General features: G+C 34.7%; 2 protein-coding genes across 4 annotated transcripts in view; one reads left to right on the top strand and one right to left on the bottom strand.

Annotated features, from left to right (window-relative positions):
- The window catches only part of Ccha1 (neuropeptide CCHamide 1), a 151,461-nt gene extending 145,702 nt beyond the window's left edge, over window positions 1-5,759 (bottom strand). Inside the window, exon 1 of the mRNA XM_076825757.1 lies at window positions 5,669-5,759. The gene's annotated coding sequence lies outside the window, so the exon portion shown is untranslated. The remainder of the gene's footprint in view (window positions 1-5,668) is intronic.
- Scp2 (Sarcoplasmic calcium-binding protein 2) overlaps window positions 1-21,508 on the top strand; it is a 117,695-nt gene that overhangs the window by 83,474 nt on the left and 12,713 nt on the right. Inside the window, exons 1-2 of one of the 3 annotated variants that reach the window (XM_076825760.1) lie at window positions 917-1,010; window positions 17,145-17,211. In XM_076825760.1, the coding sequence (XP_076681875.1) occupies window positions 17,154-17,211 (58 nt within the window). In that variant the 5' untranslated portion in view covers window positions 917-1,010; window positions 17,145-17,153. Of the gene's footprint in view, window positions 1-916; window positions 1,011-15,573; window positions 15,670-17,144; window positions 17,212-21,508 lie in introns of those variants that run through there. The other 2 variants (XM_076825758.1, XM_076825759.1) reach the window with 2 other exon arrangements.

Raw genomic sequence — 21,508 nt, 5'->3', positions numbered from 1 at the left:
ATTTTCCAAGCTTTTAGATATTTGACTATATTTGAACCCACAAGTACACTATACACTCTTCAGAAACTAAAAATCTGATACATTTTTCCCTCTTACAATTAGCAAAATACTACAAAAAGAAATACATCCTCACAAGTTGAAAATAGATGTCCTCCACTTTTCTAACTTTTCCAATTCGTTTTGCCAAAATCACAATTTTCACAAGCATATAAATAAAACGCAAGATACACAAACTGATTTTATCACAACTGAAAACTACAACTTTAAAATCACTTAAAGATCAGCATAAAAAGTAGTTCATTAGTCACTAATCTTCTTCCTTTGAAAGTATAAAAAATCCTTACTCAAATACGCGAATTGCTCTCATTCTCTAATCAACGCCCCTCGATAGATGAAAGTATAATTATTCTACTTAGATATGGTTCTACTTAGCATACAGAATTATCTACACTCATCGTTATCGTAATCCACTTTACTTATCTTTTGTGCTTTTTCTTTATTACGAGGTATCATCTAATATGCCTGCTAATAAAATTCCATACTGCGTGGATTGATAATAAATAGCACCCCTCGAACCTTTCACAGCCTCAGCTTCATTTACCTAATTTGTCTTTAAAATTTATTCACATTTTATTTCACAAAGGAAATAATTTCTGTTTTATGATCGACACTATTATAATATTTCTACAGTAATTCACTTCTTTTTCTTAGTTGCTCAGTTTTAGTTCACACAGTACATGACAACAGTAGGACCATATAGATTAGTAGTAACCATATAGATTATTGTAGATGTAGATAATGAACTTTGTAGGTTCCTCTGGTTCTCATCGGGATAATGACTTCATGATTCTTCCTAAACAGAGATACCATATGTATATAAGACTACACGTGCGAACCAGTTAACCAGTTTCGAGGAAAAACTGTGTGTCGACAGGTGATTTTAAGGCACAATCAAAAGTTTTAAGACTGGTCTGAGGACGTGGCAGTTCTGAGCAAGCCGAGGAGACCAGGTAACGATCTGTACAGCACGAGACAATGCTGCAAGGATACTCTTCATCTTGTAAAGTCATTAATTTTCGAACACTGTCACAGAGTTACTATTGGAATACTTTGTGTCAGAACTCTATTGTACCATTTCCTGATCACGGTGTCGTTCTCCATTTAACGAATAGACCTCGGCGTTGCGACTTCTTGCGTAAGATCAATTATTCTTGTCGAGATGTATACTTCGAAAGTGCGGAGTTTAAAGCATGCCAATTTACTCTGGCAATATGGCGAATCTTGGATGACGAATTTCAACGAGGTGTAAATATAGGTATTGTAGTTAGAATCTGAGGACGTTAGGTACTAGGGCGGGGCGATAGTATATAGGCGGAAATTTAAATTTGAATTTCCAGTTGGCCTGGGTCTGGGATAGTTGTCTTTTGGTCAACCAAACACAACTGTAAAAAAATTTGGAAAAATATTCATGTTTGCAGATTCCTTCTTCTCTTAAAAATGTAAAAATTCACAATGTGAAACTTATTATTTACATTTTGAAAATTTAAATTGGAATTTTCAGTTGGCCTGGGTCTCTTTTGATCAACCAAACACAACTGTAAAAAAAAATTGCAAAAATATTCATGTCTGCAGGTTTCTTTTTCTCTTAAAAATGTAAAAAATAAGATTCGCATTGTGAATTTTTAGAATTTAAATTTGAATTTTCAGTTGGCCTGTGTCTGGGATAGTTGTCTTTTGATCAACCAAACACAACTGTAAAAAAATTTGGAAAAATATTCATGTTTGCAGATTCCTTCTTCTCTTAAAAATGTAAAAATTCACAATGTGAATCTTATTATTTACATTTTGAAAATTTAAATTGGAATTTTCAGTTGGCCTGGGTCTCTTTTGATCAACCAAACACAACTGTAAAAAAAAATTGCAAAAATATTCATGTCTGCAGGTTTCTTTTTCTCTTAAAAATGTAAAAAATAAGATTCGCATTGTGAATTTTTAGAATTTAAATTTGAATTTTCAGTTGGCCTGTGTCTGGGATAGTTGTTTTTTGATCAACCAAACACAACTGTAAAAAAATTTGGAAAAATATTCATGTTTGCAGATTCCTTCTTCTCTTAAAAATGTAAAAATTCACAATGTGAATCTTATTTTTTACATTTTGAAAATTTAAATTTGAATTTTTAGTTGGCCTGGGTGCGGGATAGGTGTCTTTTGATTAACCACACACAACTATAACAAAATTTTGGAAAAATATTAATGTTTGCAGATTCCTTCTTCTCTTAAAAATGTAAAAATTCACAATGTGAATTTTTTTTTACATTTTGAAAATTTAAATTAGAATTTTCAGTTGGCCTGGGTCTGGGACAGTTGTCTTTTGATCAACCAAACACAACTGTAACAAAATTTTGCTAAAATATTCATGTTTACAGGTTCCTTTTTCTCTTAGAAATATAAAAAATAAGATTCGCATTGTGAATTTTTAGAATTTAAATTTGAATTTTCAGTTGGCCTGGGTCTGGGATAGTTGTCTTTTGATCAACCAAACACAACTGTAACAAAATTTTGCAAAAATATTCATGCTCCAGGTTCCTTTTTCTCTTAAAAATGTAAGAATTCACAATGCAAATCTAATTTTTTATATTTTTTAGAGAAAAAGGAACCTGCAGACATGAATATTTTTCCAAATTTTTTTTACAGTTGTGTTTGGTTGATCAAAAAACAACTATCCCGCACCCAGGCCAACTGAAAATTCAAATTTAAATTTTCGCCTATATAGTATCGCCCCGCCCTATTAGGTACTGGCAAAGGAACACCGCGAACCCAGACTCACCGATTGAAACGCAACTTTGTGGGTTCTTAGAGTGACTCAAAAGAAGAACGACGTGTTTCATTTTAGCCCTATCGCTCTTTAAAGGAAAACTAACCTCAAAGTCAAATTGGCTCTTCCACTTTTTCGCGTATAAATCTCAAAGTACAACAGACAGAAAAAAATGTTTCGAACAAATTTTTAATGGTGCAATAAGCGCTACAAACTTGCGTTAACAAAATTTTGAAAAGAGTTTTTTTCATCAGTTGAATATTTTTTTTAAATTCTTTTCAAAATTTTGTTAACGGAAGTTTGTAGTGCTTATTGCACCATTAGACTTTTGTTTGAAACATTTTTTTCTGTCTGTTGTACTTTGAGAGTTATACGCTATAAAAGTGAAAGTGCCAATTTGACTTTGAGGTTAGTTTTCACCCCCTTAAAGGCCGATAGGACCCAAATGAAAGACACCGTTGTTCTTGTTTTGAATCACTCTAAAAACCCCTTATGAGCAGGCATTTCCATATTTATTTGAATTAAATAATTGATGTTAAACCATTGGCATTAATTTTAATTTTGTCTTGAGGGGCATTAATTCACTATGACACTGTAGGACCTCTTAATGGGTTTATGTTGTACCTAAATAAATAATTAGAATTTTATAGCGATGCTGATACGTACTATTTAGCTATCTATAAGAATACAGCAACTTCTTAAAAGTTTAAAATAACTTTTGGATAAGTAACTGAAGCCTAAAAGACTGATAAATACGACGAATATAAAATACTACTTTAGTAGATATATTTACTGGAATTGAATGATTGGTAACTACAAATATTAAAATAATTTGAGAAACAAATATTTCCATATAGCAAATCTAATTAAGCAACAGAAATTAAAGAACCGTGTCGGTTGGTGGAGAATCTAGTATTTACGACGACTATTGGTGTCAGTCTGTTTTGATTATAGTGCAATTTGAGTGGCCTGCGCGAGTAAAAGGCCCGAAGTTTAGGGTGGTGGCGAGTAAATAGGGTCGTCATGAAGTTTGTGTGTCAGTGTGACTTTCATGAGCGTCATGCTACGAAGGAGAACATGTCAGCGATTGCAAACTTCACTGCGTTATACTGAATTACGGTTTTGTTGACCTACTCTTGATACGTGCTAAGTTTTACTGAAAGAAATCCATGAAAAAGCGGAGATAGTTATCATTTCTAAAAATAGATTCGTCTACTGCGAATTGGGTAATCATTTTCTATTATAATAAAATTGCTTGATGTACGATAAACTAGTGTCCTATAAATCTTATGAATAGTGGAATTTTATCGTTCCTTGTATTAAAAACGAAAGAATTAAATAGAGCAGCTCAGAAGTGAAAACAGAAATTTTATTTGAAAATTTCTTACAGTTGCATCGCAAAATTTATTCTATATTTATAAGCAATATTTCAAGAATTTATGTAATTTCACTAATGTTTCTGTTCATATTTGGGAAATCATACAAATTTATTACATTGGTGCAATAACGTTGTTAAACGTGTATTTCTATTTTTCGAAAACGAAGCCCCAAAATCAAAAACAGTTATTAGACATTTTCGAATTACTTTCTTTTATACAAAAGCAACGATATATAATTATAACCAATAATGTAACGCATTATTAATCTTAAATGATATCATGAAACGCTAAGAGGGTGCAAAAGCTTTAGATCACCGACTTGGTTCAAATTTATATTGCATATCGTTAGAGCACAACATGTAGAATAATATATCAAACGTAGGTACAGAACTCGTCGCTAAAAATTTGTCGCGAAAATAGAATTCAAAGTTTCACCTTTTCCAGGCCCACCATATATGCACTTGTGCATAAATCAGTTGCAGTGGCAACTCAACAGTGTTCTATAGGTATCTATTCTGCAATTAAATATCCAAATAAACTTTGATCTGGCCTACAGATCTGTATATAAAATTTGGAAACCACCAAATTTAAGCCTTCGTGGTCCTTCAGCTTCGTTAACCCTTAATAATAAAATTTAAAAATTTGGTGCATTTTAAGAGAACAAAATTTGGGTATTTTCTTCAATACAAATTTCACCGTATCAGAATTTACATTTCTACAAAAAAAAAAATTGGTTAATGATTGTATGAGTATTCCAAATGTACAATTATCACTGAAGAGTTAAAAAAACTAAAAAATACGAACATGGTACCTCAAAAATGACGCTGGGGTGTAATAAACCCTGTGTGACCAATTTGTAACTAATATTCTCATACAAGTTAATGTACAGAGGGTGGCAAAGTTATGAAACTAAACTCATTTTCGTCAATTTTTGGGATCACTTTAAAATCGATTTAATACAATTAAAAAAAAAATCTTAAATTGGCAACTAAAGTTTCTGTAGGGAAATTTTCTTAGCTGCCCGCAACACTCATGAAAATTTGTCTACGATCATGAGTTCGCAAGTTATAGGTGTTCAAAGTGAAAAGTCCCTTTTTGCTCTGACCGCGAATAACTCGGTCATTAAAAATCATACAACAAAACCACAAAAAGCGAAATTAAACAGAAATGTTTGCTCTATTAAATCTCTTCTTTTGGATTTACCTTATTTTTTTTTTTTTGACAATTAGTTGCTAATTTAATATTTCTCTTAATCCTATTAAATCCATTTTAAAATGACCCCAAGAATTGACGAAAATATTTTGAGTATAATAATTCGGCCAGCCTCTGTGCATGGCATGAACTCTGTGCAAGATTTCCGCCGAATCAGTGTCCCGACGCTTCTGCACTTCATAAGAAAAAAGCATCGTGCCAGAGAAAAGAATCACCATATGAAACAACCCCCGCGTTCGAATCGATAAAGTTGCTAACTTACAACACGGCCTTCTCGCGACACTTGTTGCGAGCATCTCGTTTCTTCGCTGAATGTCGCACGCGTCCCATCGGACCTTGGCGATATTTAGCGTATTGACAGTTTGATATATTGGCAGTAGCAGATAACGAGGCTGTATGGTAGGTGTCGCGCCAGGCGGCGTACGCGAACCGTGGCGAGTGGAATCGAGGTTGTTCATGGTGTTAGGGCGAGACAATGGGACTTAAAGCTTACTCTAAATAGGTCTCTGGCGTTGCACCGCCATATTGTGAGGCCGCCGCTTATCTCTCGCAAACCCTGCCGAATTTCGAGCACAATAATTTATCGTTCTATTTTTTCCCCGCTCACTTCCGCCTCCCCCGTGTCCTCGTGCTTCATTCTTGCCTGCAGCACCCCCTTCCCCGCCACCCCCTACCCTACATGAAAGCTTTTATCGGTTTGCGATAACCGTTAAAAGTTTTTAGGAAAAATTTTATATTTCGCGCCGTCACTGAGTTTTTCAAGGGTATTCGCAGCGTTGCTCGTTTGGAATTTTATTTTACCCGATCGGGAACGTGCACGTTATTGATTAAAATAGACTTGCAGATCTACGGGGAGTAATAGGTCACCCGAGTAAAGTTTTTAAGGGGACTTATAAACAGTTGTCTGTATTTGTATTGGGTCACTGCAGTGGTTGTGATTTTACAGCTTTGTGTATTAATTCTTAATTTGATGTGGATTGAAATATTATAAATTATAACAGTAGGTTAGTGGTAGATATGTATATTAGGGTGGCTCTTATTTGCGACTTCTGAATTTTCTTCGGGGCACCCTTCAGAATAGTTCCCTTATGCGAGCTGTTAAATAATGATTTAAATGTTTAAGGGCCCAAGGGCACCCTTTCCCATAATCCAATCGTACTCAAACTTTACACGGATTTTTTTTAATTATTTAAATAATTAACTTGGAGGATATTATATAAAATCGACTTTGCGAGCTGTTAAATAATGGTTTAAACGTTTAAACATTATTTAAATTATTTACACGGATTTTTTAAAAATTATTTAAATTATTTACACGGATTTTTTTAAAATTATTTAAATTATTTACACGGATTTTTTTTTAATTATTTAAATAATTTTAAAAAAATCCGTGTAAATAATTTAAATAATGCTTAAACATTTAAATCATTATTTAACAGCTCGCAAAGTCGATTTTATATAATATCCTCCAAGTTAATTATTTAAATAATTAAAAAGAAATCCGTGTAAAGTTTGAGTACGATTGGATAACGGGAAAGGGTGCCCCTGGGCCCTTAAACATTTAAATCATTATTTAACAGCTCGCGAAGTCGATTTTATATAATATCCTCCAAGTTATAGATTAAATAAAAAAATATGTCAAACAAAAGTTGTAGATCCGGACAAGGAGCATCTTTCATGTTCTATTACTTTTTCTCGTGCGACGAACGGTTTTCGAAAAGAGTCCGAAAAATTAAAAAAAAAAAAAAAATTTCTAATGGGGGAGGGGGGCATATACCGAAATAAGCGAAGAAGATAAAAATATAAATTTTCTTGTTTTCACTGTTTAATATGTCATGAATGTTTCCTGAAATTTTGGCCCCAAATTTTCAGGAAACCTTCATGACCTATCAAATACTGAAAATAAGATATTATTTATCTTTTTCGCATATTTCGGTATATGCCCCCCTTTAAGTAAATATTTAAAAAATAGTTCTCGAAAATAAAAATTCCATTTTTTTGCTCGCCTTCACAAATAGAAAGTGTTCTAGAAGCATATTCCTTAAACTATCAAAATTATAAGGAAAACATTTTTTTTTTTAATTTTTCGGACTTTTTTCGAAAACCATTCGTCGCACGAGAAAAAGTAATAGAACATAAAGTATGCTCCTTGTCCGGATCTACAACTTTTGTTTGACATATTTTTTTATTTAATCAATAATTTGGAGGATATTATAGAAAATCGACTTCGTAAGGTGTTAAATAATGATATAAATGTTTAAGGGCCCAAGGGAACCCTTTCCCGTTATCCAATCGAGCTCAAACTTTGCACGGATTTTTATTTAATTATTTGGAACTATTCTCGAGGGTGCCCCGAAGAAAATCTTGAAAAACAATTTTACCAAGAGCAAATAAGAGCCACCCTATTGTATATGTATATATGTAGATTCATGATTAATTGGTAGTAGATTAATTCTACTGTTTTAATGTTTGAATTAATATTTTACCCCAAAGTTTTTAGGTTAGAAATATGAATTTGCGATACTTATGTTATAATCTATATTTATATTGCAATATTACTGTCAAATATTTTCAAGGCTGTTTGAAAATGGCAATTAGAAGTTTAGCAAAGATTTATAATAACCTAAGTTACTGTAAAGCATCGAAATTATTTTAATACGAAAACTATAGTAAACCATTTTCTTTGAAATTAATTTTGAAGTACAGAACTGTCATTAGACAAAAGTTTTGTACGACTATTGACTCGGTTTAATAGAAAAAGATTAATCTCGGCAATTCTTTGCACATACAAAGCAAGAAATTCACTAAAACTGTGATGGTTAAATGCCCCTTGTATTTTTTAATATCTTATTTGTATTATTAAAAGAAAATCGAATTTCCTTGAATTCATTCTTTAAATATAAAATACAAGCAGCGGTAATTTTACTGGTTGATATGTTTTGTAAAATGTGGGTGGACGCTTTCAGATGTTGAACATCACGTACAAAATTATTTATACGAAAATGACCGCTACTTGCGTAAAAGCTGTAACGTGTTCTTTTTATGGGTGCGGTATAATACCATTTGAAAGGCTTCTACATTGGTATTTGTAGCACGTTTATTGGACAATGGAAATTTTTTTCCAACGAAAAACGTTACATTCATATTTCGTTCTCTGTATATTTCAAAACCTAAAGAATCACAAAATTCCTACAGAAAAATTACTTGAACTCAATTTCTTGTAAATTTGCAGCAGTTATTACACAAACTACAGTGGATAACTATTATACAAACTGTTTTTCAATAAACAAGGTATTAGTGGTATTTATTTCGATAAAACACAGATTCAGATGATTTGCAAATATTTTAATTGCCATCTGCATTTGACACTGTACTTTTGAAGCGTATGAATGTACATTTACATAGTTTTTTTTTTAAATACTTTATTATTTTCTTTATATTAATACTAACTACAATTTCACAAATACTTAAAATTAAATCCTCGACGGTGGTAAATAAATTTTGATTTTAAAGCGTAGCAAATTCTAAGTGGAAGAATAATGAATATTACTTGTTCCAAAAAGGGCAACAAGAAAAATGCAGCAAACAGGACTTTCCAAAACACATAGCGAAAATGTAAAAACATATTTCATCAAAAGAGATTAAAGACATTCTGTGTAACTTCACAACAGTAAAAGAAAGAAGTTCCCAATCGTATTTGCACGAGGAAAAATTTACAAACGAACTAACGAGACTGATAAACTCTGTATAAATTTTGCAGGACAGTAAAGTTTTTCTTAACCTCCTCGCGCAATTCCCTGCAGCGAACTCTCTAATACGAGAAATTAGAATTTAGAGACTAGTTTCAAGTTCTCTGAAGTCATGCTTTATTTTTCGAACGAAGAAACTAAAGTATAAAAAAGCTTGATGAAAAAACTTTCTTCCTACGGTATAAAATTGTCAGCTATGAAACAAAAACGACGTGCAGCTATTTTTCTTCATTTTTCTGACCTCGGGACGCAAAGAAGGAAGTAGAATATTTCTACGAAAAGTGCAGGCAAAATTATTAACTTCATATTAGTTGTAAATGATCAGAAAAAAATTAGAAAATAATTTGACGCCCTTAAAATGCTGAATCTTAAGATAAAAAATAAAAAAAGAGACTGAAAAGCATTTTAAAATATAAATCATGTTGAAATAAAGAAAAAGCTGCTGTATATACGTAAATTAAGAAATGTTTCACTAAAGTACACTTGCACTTAAAATGTCACTAATTTTTACCTCCGGGGAACTTTGCAGGAAAAAGTTTATCGAGTCTGAGTGAGTAGAAGGTATGAACCGATAGAGAGTATTAGTGTTGCATTTACTGGGGTGAAGTAAAATCGATACGAAATTGGTCGATAATAAATTTAATTTTCCAATGATGTCGGTCTTATATTGACAAGATAATGAAATGGAAGAAGCAAGTAAACACAGGGGGTGGTGAAATTATATTAGAGCCACCCGCATAAAATGACGATTTTACATTAAACCTAGTTACAATGGATTCTTATTATCTTTGGCAGCACTGTGGGCACAGATTATCTGTGACATGGATGATATTATTTCTACACAAACACTATTTTTGTTTTGAGAATATTTGTTAATTTGCGGGGCGTCTAAATTTATGTTTAGAATTTTTAAGCAAAGTAACACTTTTCGAACAAATAAAATTAAAAAGTAGAAATCACTATTTCCAGAATTGCCTAGCGGAAAAATTAATTGCAATATGAGTATTAATATGCTGTTTTTTACTAGAAAAGGTACAGGTAAAATATTGTTGCCTCCAAACACCTGGGGGAGGTTACGAAATATTATAAATAACAATTATGACAATTATGATATTGATAAACAGCATATTTTATTATTTTTGTACGTAACTGTAAACAGAAAATTCGGAAAGCATCAGCACAATTATTATTATAATAGTTTCTTTGTCAAAGTGAGCTGAGAAGATGGTGTTATCGAAATAACCAACACATTATCCCTTAGTACTCTCACTAATAAATACTGCAATAATAAATACTACAATAATAAAAATAATTGAACCGAAAGAATTAATTTTAAATATTGTTAACTCTGAACCAAGAGGAGATTAAAAAATTTGAACTATTTTATAATTTCTTTCTAAAGCTGTTACTGTAATATTTAAATTCACTATTTAAATCTCTGAATAAAATATAAGCCTATTTAAAACGCACATCTTTCAATCTTCTATTGATTATAACATACCGACTATTGGGCACACCACCTATTATTACAATAAAATGGTATTATCTTAATTTTATTCTGACAAGAGCGAACCTAAATTTGGAATGGTAATTCTCCCTTAAATTCCCTGCAAATGGTTCAAGTGATCATGTGTCGCTCGCTAACTCGTTCCACCCATAATGCAAGCAAGAGTTGCATCTAAACTGCTCGAGTGAACAGCAGACATTCGACGATAGTCGTTCGCTCTGACGGACTTCGTAATTGACTTACTTATTACCGGATTACACCACAATAATACATCGCGTGTGATCACGAGGCAATGGGGTGGAACATGATCGTATCAATTTAATGACTCCATCTGGAAGTTCGCGAACGAAAAAAGTAACAAGAAGATTCCCCCAGACGTCGACTTTCCTCGCCTAAGTCCCTTCTTGTTTAACATCGCCGAGATCTCTTAGCTTTTCGAAAAATTCCTCGTCAAGAAAACGTAAGCCTGTAATCTATCAGATAAGACTTGTAAGGGTTCAACAACTCTCGGCAAAGCGTCTCCTTTCTGTGTGCTGGTGAACACAATTGAGGGATCATGTACTTAACTCACTTGGTATTGCAAAACTGCTTTGCGAAGTTTTAAAGATTCGAACATAATATACAAGTTGGATTCATCCAACAACTTTTTCCATTCTAAAGCTTGATTTGTTCCCCTGAATTGTGTAAAAACATGGCTCCCCTTAAGGGGACCTTCCGGTCTAGAGCCCAAAAAAATAGGTGATCTTTAGGAATTAATTCAGGGAAAACTACTATATATAATTTAATGGGACTTTTTGTATTGTATTAAGGATGTCTTAGGTTATAGAAATATATTTTTTGTTTTAAAATTAATCATTGCAGACGGCACTGGGGAGTGGTTAAAGTCAAGGCGTCAAGAAATTGATCCAAATCGGTGGGACCTGTATCTCCAAAACTTATTTTCCGATTCGACTGAAACTTCCTTTATTTTGAAGAATATAATTCTGGCTAGGGGAAAAACCAGAAAAAAATTACAAAAATGATATTTTTTTAGAAAATAACGACACTTGAAATGTGAAATCATTTTTTCCCTATAGTTTTCATCCTTTCAACGCCTTTGAAAATTATAAATTTTCAATTTTTTGTATTTTTTCTGGTATCCCAACTAGCCAGAAGTATATTCTTCAAAATAAAAAATGTTTTAGTCGAATCGGATAATAACTTTTGGAGATACAGGTCCCACCATTTTGAGAACACTGTTTCGATGAAAACGCGTTTAAAGTTATTGTCTATGCATTTGCCGCTACTCAAATTTCAACAAATCATTTTAAGCCTGTATTCCTAAAAGGTCGAACATTCGAAAAATAAAATAAAATAAAATCGAATTTCAGACCGGAAGGTCCCCTTAATTACTGCCATCAGTATATTAATATCTCTTCATTAATCGAGAAATTTGACCACTCAAAACGACAAATATTACATAATAATATTATCTGCATAACAATTTTCTTGGCCAACAAACCTGATTAATTATTTCGAGTACCTCTTTAATATTTCTCCATTTTTCAACAATTTTGAAAATCACGAGTTCAAAATATTTTAATAAATCTTGTTTCTGAAATTACTCCAAATTTCCAATCTAATTTTCTAGAAGATCTAAGAAATTTCTAGATTTCTTCGTCCACGTTTCTCCTCATTGCTTTCATAAAAATTTCTGTCCACCTTTCAAAACTTTCGAAAAGTCCAACATATTAAATGTGCATTGAGTTTTTCATTCCCAACATTTATTACTCGAAGCAGCATATTAATATTTCCTCAATAATCGATAATATTGGCAATCGCTAGTTAAACATATTTTCTCAGCGAAACAATTTTCATTTCTGACAATTTTAGAAATATTCTCTGCTTTTTTTACATTTTCGACATTTTAGCGCATACCTCTTCTCCTTGATATTATCGAGCGTCACGTTCGGAAAGGAAAAATGACTGCTGCACAATATGAATCGTTCTGAAGATTGACGTAAATATTAACCTTGACGGTTAATGATACTATAGAGTCTACACTCTACAATATAGACATAGACGATTACACTGTTAGCAGTTGGCTTTCTCCAGAGTAGCTCCCACGAATCGATTGTTATCAGTACCGATTATGTGTTATTATTTCTTATTTATTGTAGATTAAAGAACGGTTAGTGGCGCTACATTGTGCATGACGCCCGTTATTCAGCTTTTTCTGGCTTAAGATGAGGATAGATGTGACGATTACGTGGCCACATTTATCATCCCTTACGCGTTGAGCAATGGATAAGAATTTAATAGAAACATTCGAGTGGAATAACTAATTTAAACACGTGAGATTAAATTCTGTACAAATGAAAAATATATAAAAAAAATATGTTAAACGATTTTATTAAAAATGTAGGTAGTAAAAACTAAATTAAAATGCACTAAAAACTAAAAAATAATTATTTTCTTGCACTTCAATTTTGATGGTGTTAAAATGGTGTTTGATCACTTTAATACTTCACCTTCTGGTTGCACAGGTGCCCCACGATTTTATTTAAAGTGATCGAATACCATTTTAACACCATCAAAATTGAAGTACAAGAAAATAATTATTTTTCAGTTTTTAGTGCATTTTAATTTAGTTTTTACTATATTATTATAAAATCGTTTAACATCATTTTTTTTATATATTTTTATTTCCTAGTTTTTAGTGTTTGTGGATTTACATTTCACAGCTCAGACTTCTTTAAAAATATCTTTTATTCGTGGTTATGGGTTATATTTATTGATGACTGGGCAATTTTTTCACCCCCACGGGTTAATTTTTTTTTTTTAAATATTGTATTATCATCCAAACTACGCACGCCTGCATAGTTTCAAGACAATTGGATAGTTGGAAGTGGGTTAAATTTGAGTTGCCAGAATTGAACCATACAAACATACAAACAAACAGAGGATCGAAGCTGAATAAATTTTTTTAAAAACACTGACTACAATTTGTTAATACTGTTGTACACACTTCTATTACTTCACTATCTCTAATTTAATAAGCTTTTGTGTTAGATGACACCACTTTGAACACAATTTGGCAACGACTTTTCCAACTTAAATTAGAAATATTTCAGAGTTCAAGATTTTGGGAACTAATAATAATTGAAATTAATTGCAATTTTTATAAAGTTCTAAACTCGTCATTGAAATCCATTAAAAAATCATTAACAAAGATGTTTAACTGGACACCTCGAAAGCAAGAATTCGTGCCATTTTCAAAATATACCTTCATCATTCTACTAATTAATCTCCAGCTAATAATCCGTTATTAAAGTTATAGTAAAAGTTGCAGCTTTAATTTCCTGTCTTAAAAAAAAACCCTGTTCTAACCCTGTTACGAAAACTTTTATATTCTTGGAGGGTGAGCTGAAATTGGCAGTAAATACATTTACCGAAGATCACAATACTCAGTTTCTATCAAATACTTTTCTCTGGCTCTTATTGTAGCTCGCAGAATCGCCTCGAGTAGCAACGGTCGCAGAGACTTCGTTATTGGCGAGAATAACGTGGCAGAAAATAAAAGCAAACGATAAACGTCGAAAAGATTAGCTTCATAGCGATTATCGTTGATAGCTTGATTATTAAGTCTTCTCATTAATTGCCATTAAAAGTTAATTGTGAAGTAAGCTTAGAACGAAGTATGTACATAGTACGAATTTCATTTAGAATATGCTGAGTGCTTCAAGAATAACAAAAGGTTTCATAAAATTAGCATTGCATAAGCTTGTACAGTGTCCTGACATACTAGGTGTCGATGCAATAACGACTAATCTACTGATTTATGAAATAACAATTTACAGAAAAATTTTCCACTTTTGGCAAAATACTGAGGCGGATTCAGGAGCCTTTCATGGAGGGGGTGAAATATGTAAAAGTACATAAGTACATTTTTAACCCCCTTTTACAAGATTTAAAATTTGCTTGCAATTTATATTTTAATATCTCTATCTGATACTGTACCCTAAATAATTAAATTCACATTAATTATTTATAATAATAAAATAGAAAAATATTATGACATTGTGTATTATTCGGTATAAATAATTAAATTCACATTAATTATTTATACCTAATAATACACAATGTAATAATATTTTTCTATTTTATTATTGACCTTTGGATCCACCCCCTCGTCGAAATAAAGGACAGACACTTCCATACTGAAGAGTTAACCCACATAACTTTTTCAGTAGAACACTGTACGTTTCTCGTGTTATTTTATTATTTAAAAGAGGGCTTCCCATAAAGCGACATCAATGAATTCAGAATCATACACTCGAGTATCGAAATGGAGAAACTGATTCCTGCCTCGCGTATTTCCATTCCCCCAGTTTCGATACGAAGAGTTCCTTTTGTTTTTAATACTTTCTCCCCTTCAAATTGCCTGCGAAAAGGGGAAATAATGAATGCGCCCTCTTTACCCAGTCGAACTCTAAATGAGAAACGAAATAATTTCGTTCGTTAACTAATTTTGTGGCGCCAGCATTCTAGCCAATCTAGACGCTGTTTAAAAACGTACACGCCACCCTGTAAGTACTGCATCGTATCGATGTATCGTAGTTGACAATGGCCACTGCAATACTTGCCAGGAAATAAGAAATCTCTTGGAAATTATTACGCAGTCCCCATCCCATTGTCAATGTCAAGTTTATCATTGCGGATACTACGATGATACAGCAGGATGGTTAAACGAATTTTTGATTTCCCAAGAGTCATTTGCAGATTTACGTCACACTCTACTGCGTCACAGTCTGATATCTTAATTAATCTACAGCGCTGCTGAATGGATTTACAGTGAAACGTGCGTCAGTGAATTCTCAAATATACACGTTATCTCTCTAGAAAAGGCATTTAAATCTTATTATATAAAGGGTTGCCTTTGTCTGCTATGTCAGTCGTTTGGATCCGAGGCGAAAGGAAAGATCACTGTATATATCAGCCATTCGAACATTTTCTCATCGAGAAAACGTAAGCCTACATATTAAATTAGGGTCCAATCCTTCTTTCATATTTTGCTGGAGATGATTAAGGGATCACAAACTTTAGCTCAGAGCTGGGCAAAATTGCTATTTAAATAAAATTTCGAATAACGAATAAAAGATAAAAAAAATTATTCGGCGATTAAATTCTCGTCGAATAAAAAATAAACTACATTCGTCAAATAATCTAAAGTTAAAGTAACTTTTATTCGATGCATTATTTAAACAATTTTTTCTTAATCTTCAGAAGCTTCGGTATAATATTCAAGCTGCATTCGTCGAGCAATTATTTCAGCCCTGAAACTTGGTTCGTTCTTCTAAATTATACGAGCACCCTTAAGTGCCTTAAGGGGAGGTTCTGGTCTAAATGTCGATTTTTCTTTTATTTCATTTTTCGAATGTTCAACCTTTTAGGAAAACGGGTTTGAAAGGATTTGTTGAAATTCGTAAAATTCCCGAAGTTATAGGCATTTGAGTCGCGGCAAATACATGGGTCACAACCGGCTACTCGGCGCTCACGTAAAACTTCAAATGCGTTTTTCTCGAAACAGTGTTCTCAAAACGGTGGGACCTGTATCTTCAAAAGTTATTATCCGATTCGACTGAAACTCGTTTTATTTTGAAGATTATTCTTTTGGCTAGGGGGGGAACTAAAAAAATTACAAAAAGTTGAAAATTTATAATTTTTAAAGGCGTTGAAAGGACGAAAAATACAGGGAAAAGTGATTTCAAACGTGAAGTGTCGTTATTTTCTAAAAAAAATGTAATTTTGTAATTTTTTTAGTTCACCCCCTAGAAAAAAGAATAATCTTCAAAATAAAAAAGGTTTCAGTTGAATCGGATAATAACTTTTAGAGATACAGGTCCCACCGATTTGGATCAATTTTTTGACGCCTTAACTTTAACGACTCCCCAGGGCTGTTTGCACTGATTAATTATAAAACAAAAAATATATTTCTATAACATAAGACATCCTTAATACAATGCAACAAGTCCCATTAAATTATATATAGTAGTTTTCCTTTAATTAATTCCTAAATATCACCTATTTTTTGGGGCTCTAGACCAGAACCTCCCCTTAAATAACTTTAATATTTCTGTAAGGGCTGACAACTTTCCTAGCTTCGAGTCGATATAGCTCCGCGCAGAAGTGTGAACGCCTTTTCAAAGGAGGGTCAGCGAAATTTTTGTTCAAAAATATGATCATTTAACATTGAACACCTGTCGACGTACCAGAATCAAGCCAACTTTGTGTCTTCGCGACGGCCTTGTAAATATCGAGGTGACGTACAAAGCAGCTCGATAAAAGCAAGCCACGATTACTTTTTACTGGCGAGATAAAATAAGGGTCGGTCGCTCGAGACAATCGACCCTGATCGCCATTCGATCGAGAATGAATATTAACACAACGCACGCGTATGTAGACAGCGCGTTAAACAACCCCCTCGTTTCTCTTTGTTGCAGATCGACAAGATGCCACTGTCAGAGTTCCGTAAGAAGAAGTTACTCTACGTTTTCAACACCTTCTTCGGTGAGTGATCGATTTAAAAATTAAATACTCTTAGTATCCTGTGGCTAATTAGTTTTCGTAGAATTTCTTACATGATTCGAAATTTTGCTCCCTTCAAATTCGAACTAGCGAAACGTGACGACTGCTCAGGTTCATATTTCAATGAGCATTTATTATTTAATTTAGAATAATGTTATAGGAAATTCGTAACTGGCAAATGTGACTTTATGATAGACTTTTTAAGTGGTGCTGAAATATTGTATTGTGGTAATGCAGTGTAGAGTGGTGATTCGGATAGAAATTAGGGATTGCAAATCGGTAAATCGGTTTGAAGATTTTTTCACTGATAACGTAGTAGATGTCGACGGAATTAAGCGCTACATATTTTTATTATTATTATAAATTACGTATTTCTCGGGATCTATCGGTAAATATCGAGAAATACATAATTTACCGGTAAATATCGGGAAATACATAATTTACCGGTAAATACCGAGAAATACATAATTTACCGGTAAATCGATTTACCAATAAATATCGAGAAATACGTAATTTATCGAATTCTCGGTAAAAATTTTGCGAATTACCGGTAAAAAATTGTATGCATAGCAATGTAGCGCATATATATAGCGCATAATTCCGTCGATATCTACTATTTTATCAGTGAAAAAAAACTTCAAACCGATTTACCGATTTACCGGTTTACAATCCCTAATAGAAATGTAATGGATGTTTGATGAAGTGTTGTTAGGAAAATTCACCATACATTCGCGTTGCTGAAATTTTTTATGGTTTTGGTGAGTCACATTGTCTGTAAAAATTTTGTAATTTTTCCTTGTGTTCTAAAATGAACTATTTTATTGAATTAATTTTGACTACGACAGTAGAAAACACCTGTTCTTAAAATCGTGATCCTAATAAGGGTTATAGTATTAAATATAATTTCAAAGGACAACATGAAATATTAAGAAATATTTTTCACCAACATATTTCTCTTTTCAAATCTTCTGCAATTTCAATGAAATTCGTATAATTATATCAGTTCAGAAGCCAATCAGTGTAAGTGCAACTTTTCCTGAAAATGAGTTATGTAGTTTAAAGACCTCTTTGTTCTTAAAACTTTCAGTTCATAAATCAATTGAGTCACTATTTTCATACGAAAGCAATAAATGCCGGTTCTTATATTGATCTTGGAATTACCAAGCAAAATTATTCAGAGGGCAAACAGTGTAAGTCTCGGTTTTAATGCTAAGGGACTTACTCTAATTTGCTTCTGAACCCTCTATGTATATACATATACATGTAGCATCTTAATATATAAAGCAGAAGGCTTCTAATATGTTTGTGTTTGCCTGTCACTTAAAATCTTTGGAACGATAAACTCTGGGATCACGAAATGTGCCTCAGCTCACTATGCTACTCCAGATGAAAGTAGCCATTTTCATAATTTTTTGTTTTTATAAAATTAGAATCTAAACTTCGGGCGAAGCCGAGTATGAAAGCTAGAAACATGACTACCAAGTGTTACATTCAAAAGCTTAAGGGGGTACAGGACTATTGGACACGTAAAATCGATGGTTTCGTTTGTGTCGGATTGCTTAGGTACCAAGTAATCATTGCACCCGTAATTTTCATAGTTTATTGTGGACGCGTTTCCGAGTAATTACCAAAAAAAAAATTGTCGGAATGTTCAAATTCTTTGACATTATTAAGCGCTGAAGATGGTCCTGCGTGGTGCGCAGCTGTACTCGGTGTACGTAGTATCAGGTGAACCAATCATCTGAAAGCAAAACGCTTTGAGGTGAGTAATTTCTGCACCAAAATCTAAAACGTGGAATTTGACTGGCGAATTTAAAGAAAAATTGTGAAAGTTACACACGAATCAGTGTTTTCCCACACTTCTACGGAAGAAAATCGTCTTTAAACGTTTATAAAATTGTTTACAAACATCCAATGTTGATGCGGAAATTCCATGTTCTGGAGAAAGGAATTCTACACCTGCAGTTAAAATTTCAAGTGAAAATATTCATTCGTTCAAAAGTTATGATGTACACCGTAATGTACGGTGTTTAAAAATGTAGTTTCGAGATAACCCGCTTCGAAGTTACGTCCCCTACGCCAATACCGCATTGCGAGGCCGTTACTCGGCGGTGCACTCAATTACATTCAGCGCTATAATTTCCGTAATTGTTAAAATTTCGGCATGAAACTTTGTGGTAAATATTCACAAAGGATGACACTTTCAGAATTAATAATAAAAAAATCGATTTTTCGAGATTTCAATAGTCCTGTACCCCTTAAAAAATTGTCACATGAACTAGCCCATAGGTACTTCCAACCGAAATAACAAAATAAAAATGACCTAGTCACCCATTATAATTCAGAAATCCTACAAAAACTAACCGGAAACCACAAAAACAGGACCAATTCTATTTTAAAAACCACCCCCCATAAAGATGTGACCACTACTAATAAAATTCCTCTTCGTACCAATCATCCCTCATTCACTCCTCCGTCCATGCATTTCTTTCCCCTCAGCCAAAGAAATAATCCAACCAAAACCTCCAATCAAACCTTCCACCCAGAAAAAAAACAAAAATCCATCCAACATTCTCCTAACCACGTCAGCCATTCCTATTCCCATACCCAACCTATTCCAAGGTCAGCAGCGCGTGCACGCGCGTAAAACGTTCCTCCCCAAACGACCAGCGGAACAGTTCTGCCTCGAAGGTAATCCGATTCCGTGCCAATTATCTCCTGCCCTTAACTGCCCGTAACTGTCCCAAGGAAATTATACAGACACCTATCTTCACTCTAGCCCGTCGGTCACAAGCTGATAAACGAGGGCCACCGTCGCCCACTGGCTAATATCCCTCTCCCTCATCCTCAGCTCAGAAGAATAGATCTAACCGCGCAGTAACGAAACAGCGAAACCAGCAACCCTCCCGATCTTAGCACGTTCCGCAGGCCTTGCCAAAATCGAGAGGACCCCAGCCCCGGATCTTATTCCACTCGTCCCTTTCAGTGGCTATCGCGGATGGCAGAGGAGTGCCATACAGATCCGAGGAAAATGAAATACGGCCCGGGGTAAAGGGTACTCCCATCGCCCTCCCGAGGGTATTTCGGGTGGGGGGACGGTGTGGGGGTGAGGGGGGGAGGGTTGTGGAATAGGAATCGAGGTTGCGCAGGGACATTTTGTTCGGTCTCTGTATGGCACCTATGTGTTGGCCGGTCGGGCAAAAGTGAGCCAGCCTGGACACCTATTTATGGTACGAACAGGAGGAGATAAACAATGGACGCGGTTAAGGGGACGCCTCGCCGCGTTGAAATTACACCTCCCTGTCTCTCTCTCCCCGCGTGTGTGCGTATCTGGTCGGGCGCGTACGAGCGAATAGCGAGGCCGTGTGGGTGCGCTGAAGCAATCATTCATACAACTTGGACACGCGTGTGCGCGCGCCTTTCGACAGGAACGCACACAGCCAGCATCAGCGCACCATCCTCATGGCTGCAGTTCGGAAAGTACGCGGAGGCGCGCGACGCGCCAAAGTATCGCCGTCACGAATAATAGCCTGGCGTAAATATCGCGCGCAATTAACAGGCGGAACTTGCGAGTGGAGTTCGACGGGAACACGTGTGCACGGGGAGCTCGCGCTCTCAGAGTGTGCCAGGCGGCGGAGCCTGCTCGTGCGGAGCGTGGAGGTCACAGGCGTGCACACGCTTCGCGGCCCTCGTTAGACCCTTACTTTCTTCCCTTCTTTGACCGGCGATAGGCTGCTAAACATATCCCACGAGGCTGCGTTCTTCGCCGCCGATACGGCATTTCACCGTGACCCAGAGAAGCCCACGGGCGACGATGCCAATCGCTGCGCGCCCCCTATGGGCTGCGAAAGCTGCCAGGGACTCGGACGTGGCTTTGATGCAATCCCGACGTTCGATTACGCGACATGTCCGGCCGATTTTTAGGGAATAAGCCGCTGAATTCCTTAGAATCCCCTCGGCCATGGGCAGCCACCCTGGCTGCTTCGTGAAGCGCTCAGAAAGGCGGCTTTAAGCGATAGGCTGGAAGGAAGAGGTTGTATTTTACGGAGTAGAGTGGGATGTCATGGTTGGAAGTAGACACTTGGTGCAATCATCGTTCTGGGGGTTTCGGAACTGGGGGTTTATGGTAGAACGTTCATATTTTTTGGAGAGATTTGTGGCTTCTGCAGCTGTGTTTGGTACACTTTTGATTGGAAGTTTTGTATCAGTTGTAACTTGAAGTGAGGTGTTGAAAGGAATGCTTTTGTAAGAAGCGCAGTCTTGATTTATCTGAGGTGAC

This window comes from Andrena cerasifolii, chromosome 13 (genome assembly GCF_050908995.1).
Source record: "Andrena cerasifolii isolate SP2316 chromosome 13, iyAndCera1_principal, whole genome shotgun sequence".
Taxonomy (NCBI): Eukaryota; Metazoa; Arthropoda; class Insecta; order Hymenoptera; family Andrenidae; genus Andrena; species Andrena cerasifolii.
This window is presented reverse-complemented; position numbering and strand designations above follow the sequence as displayed.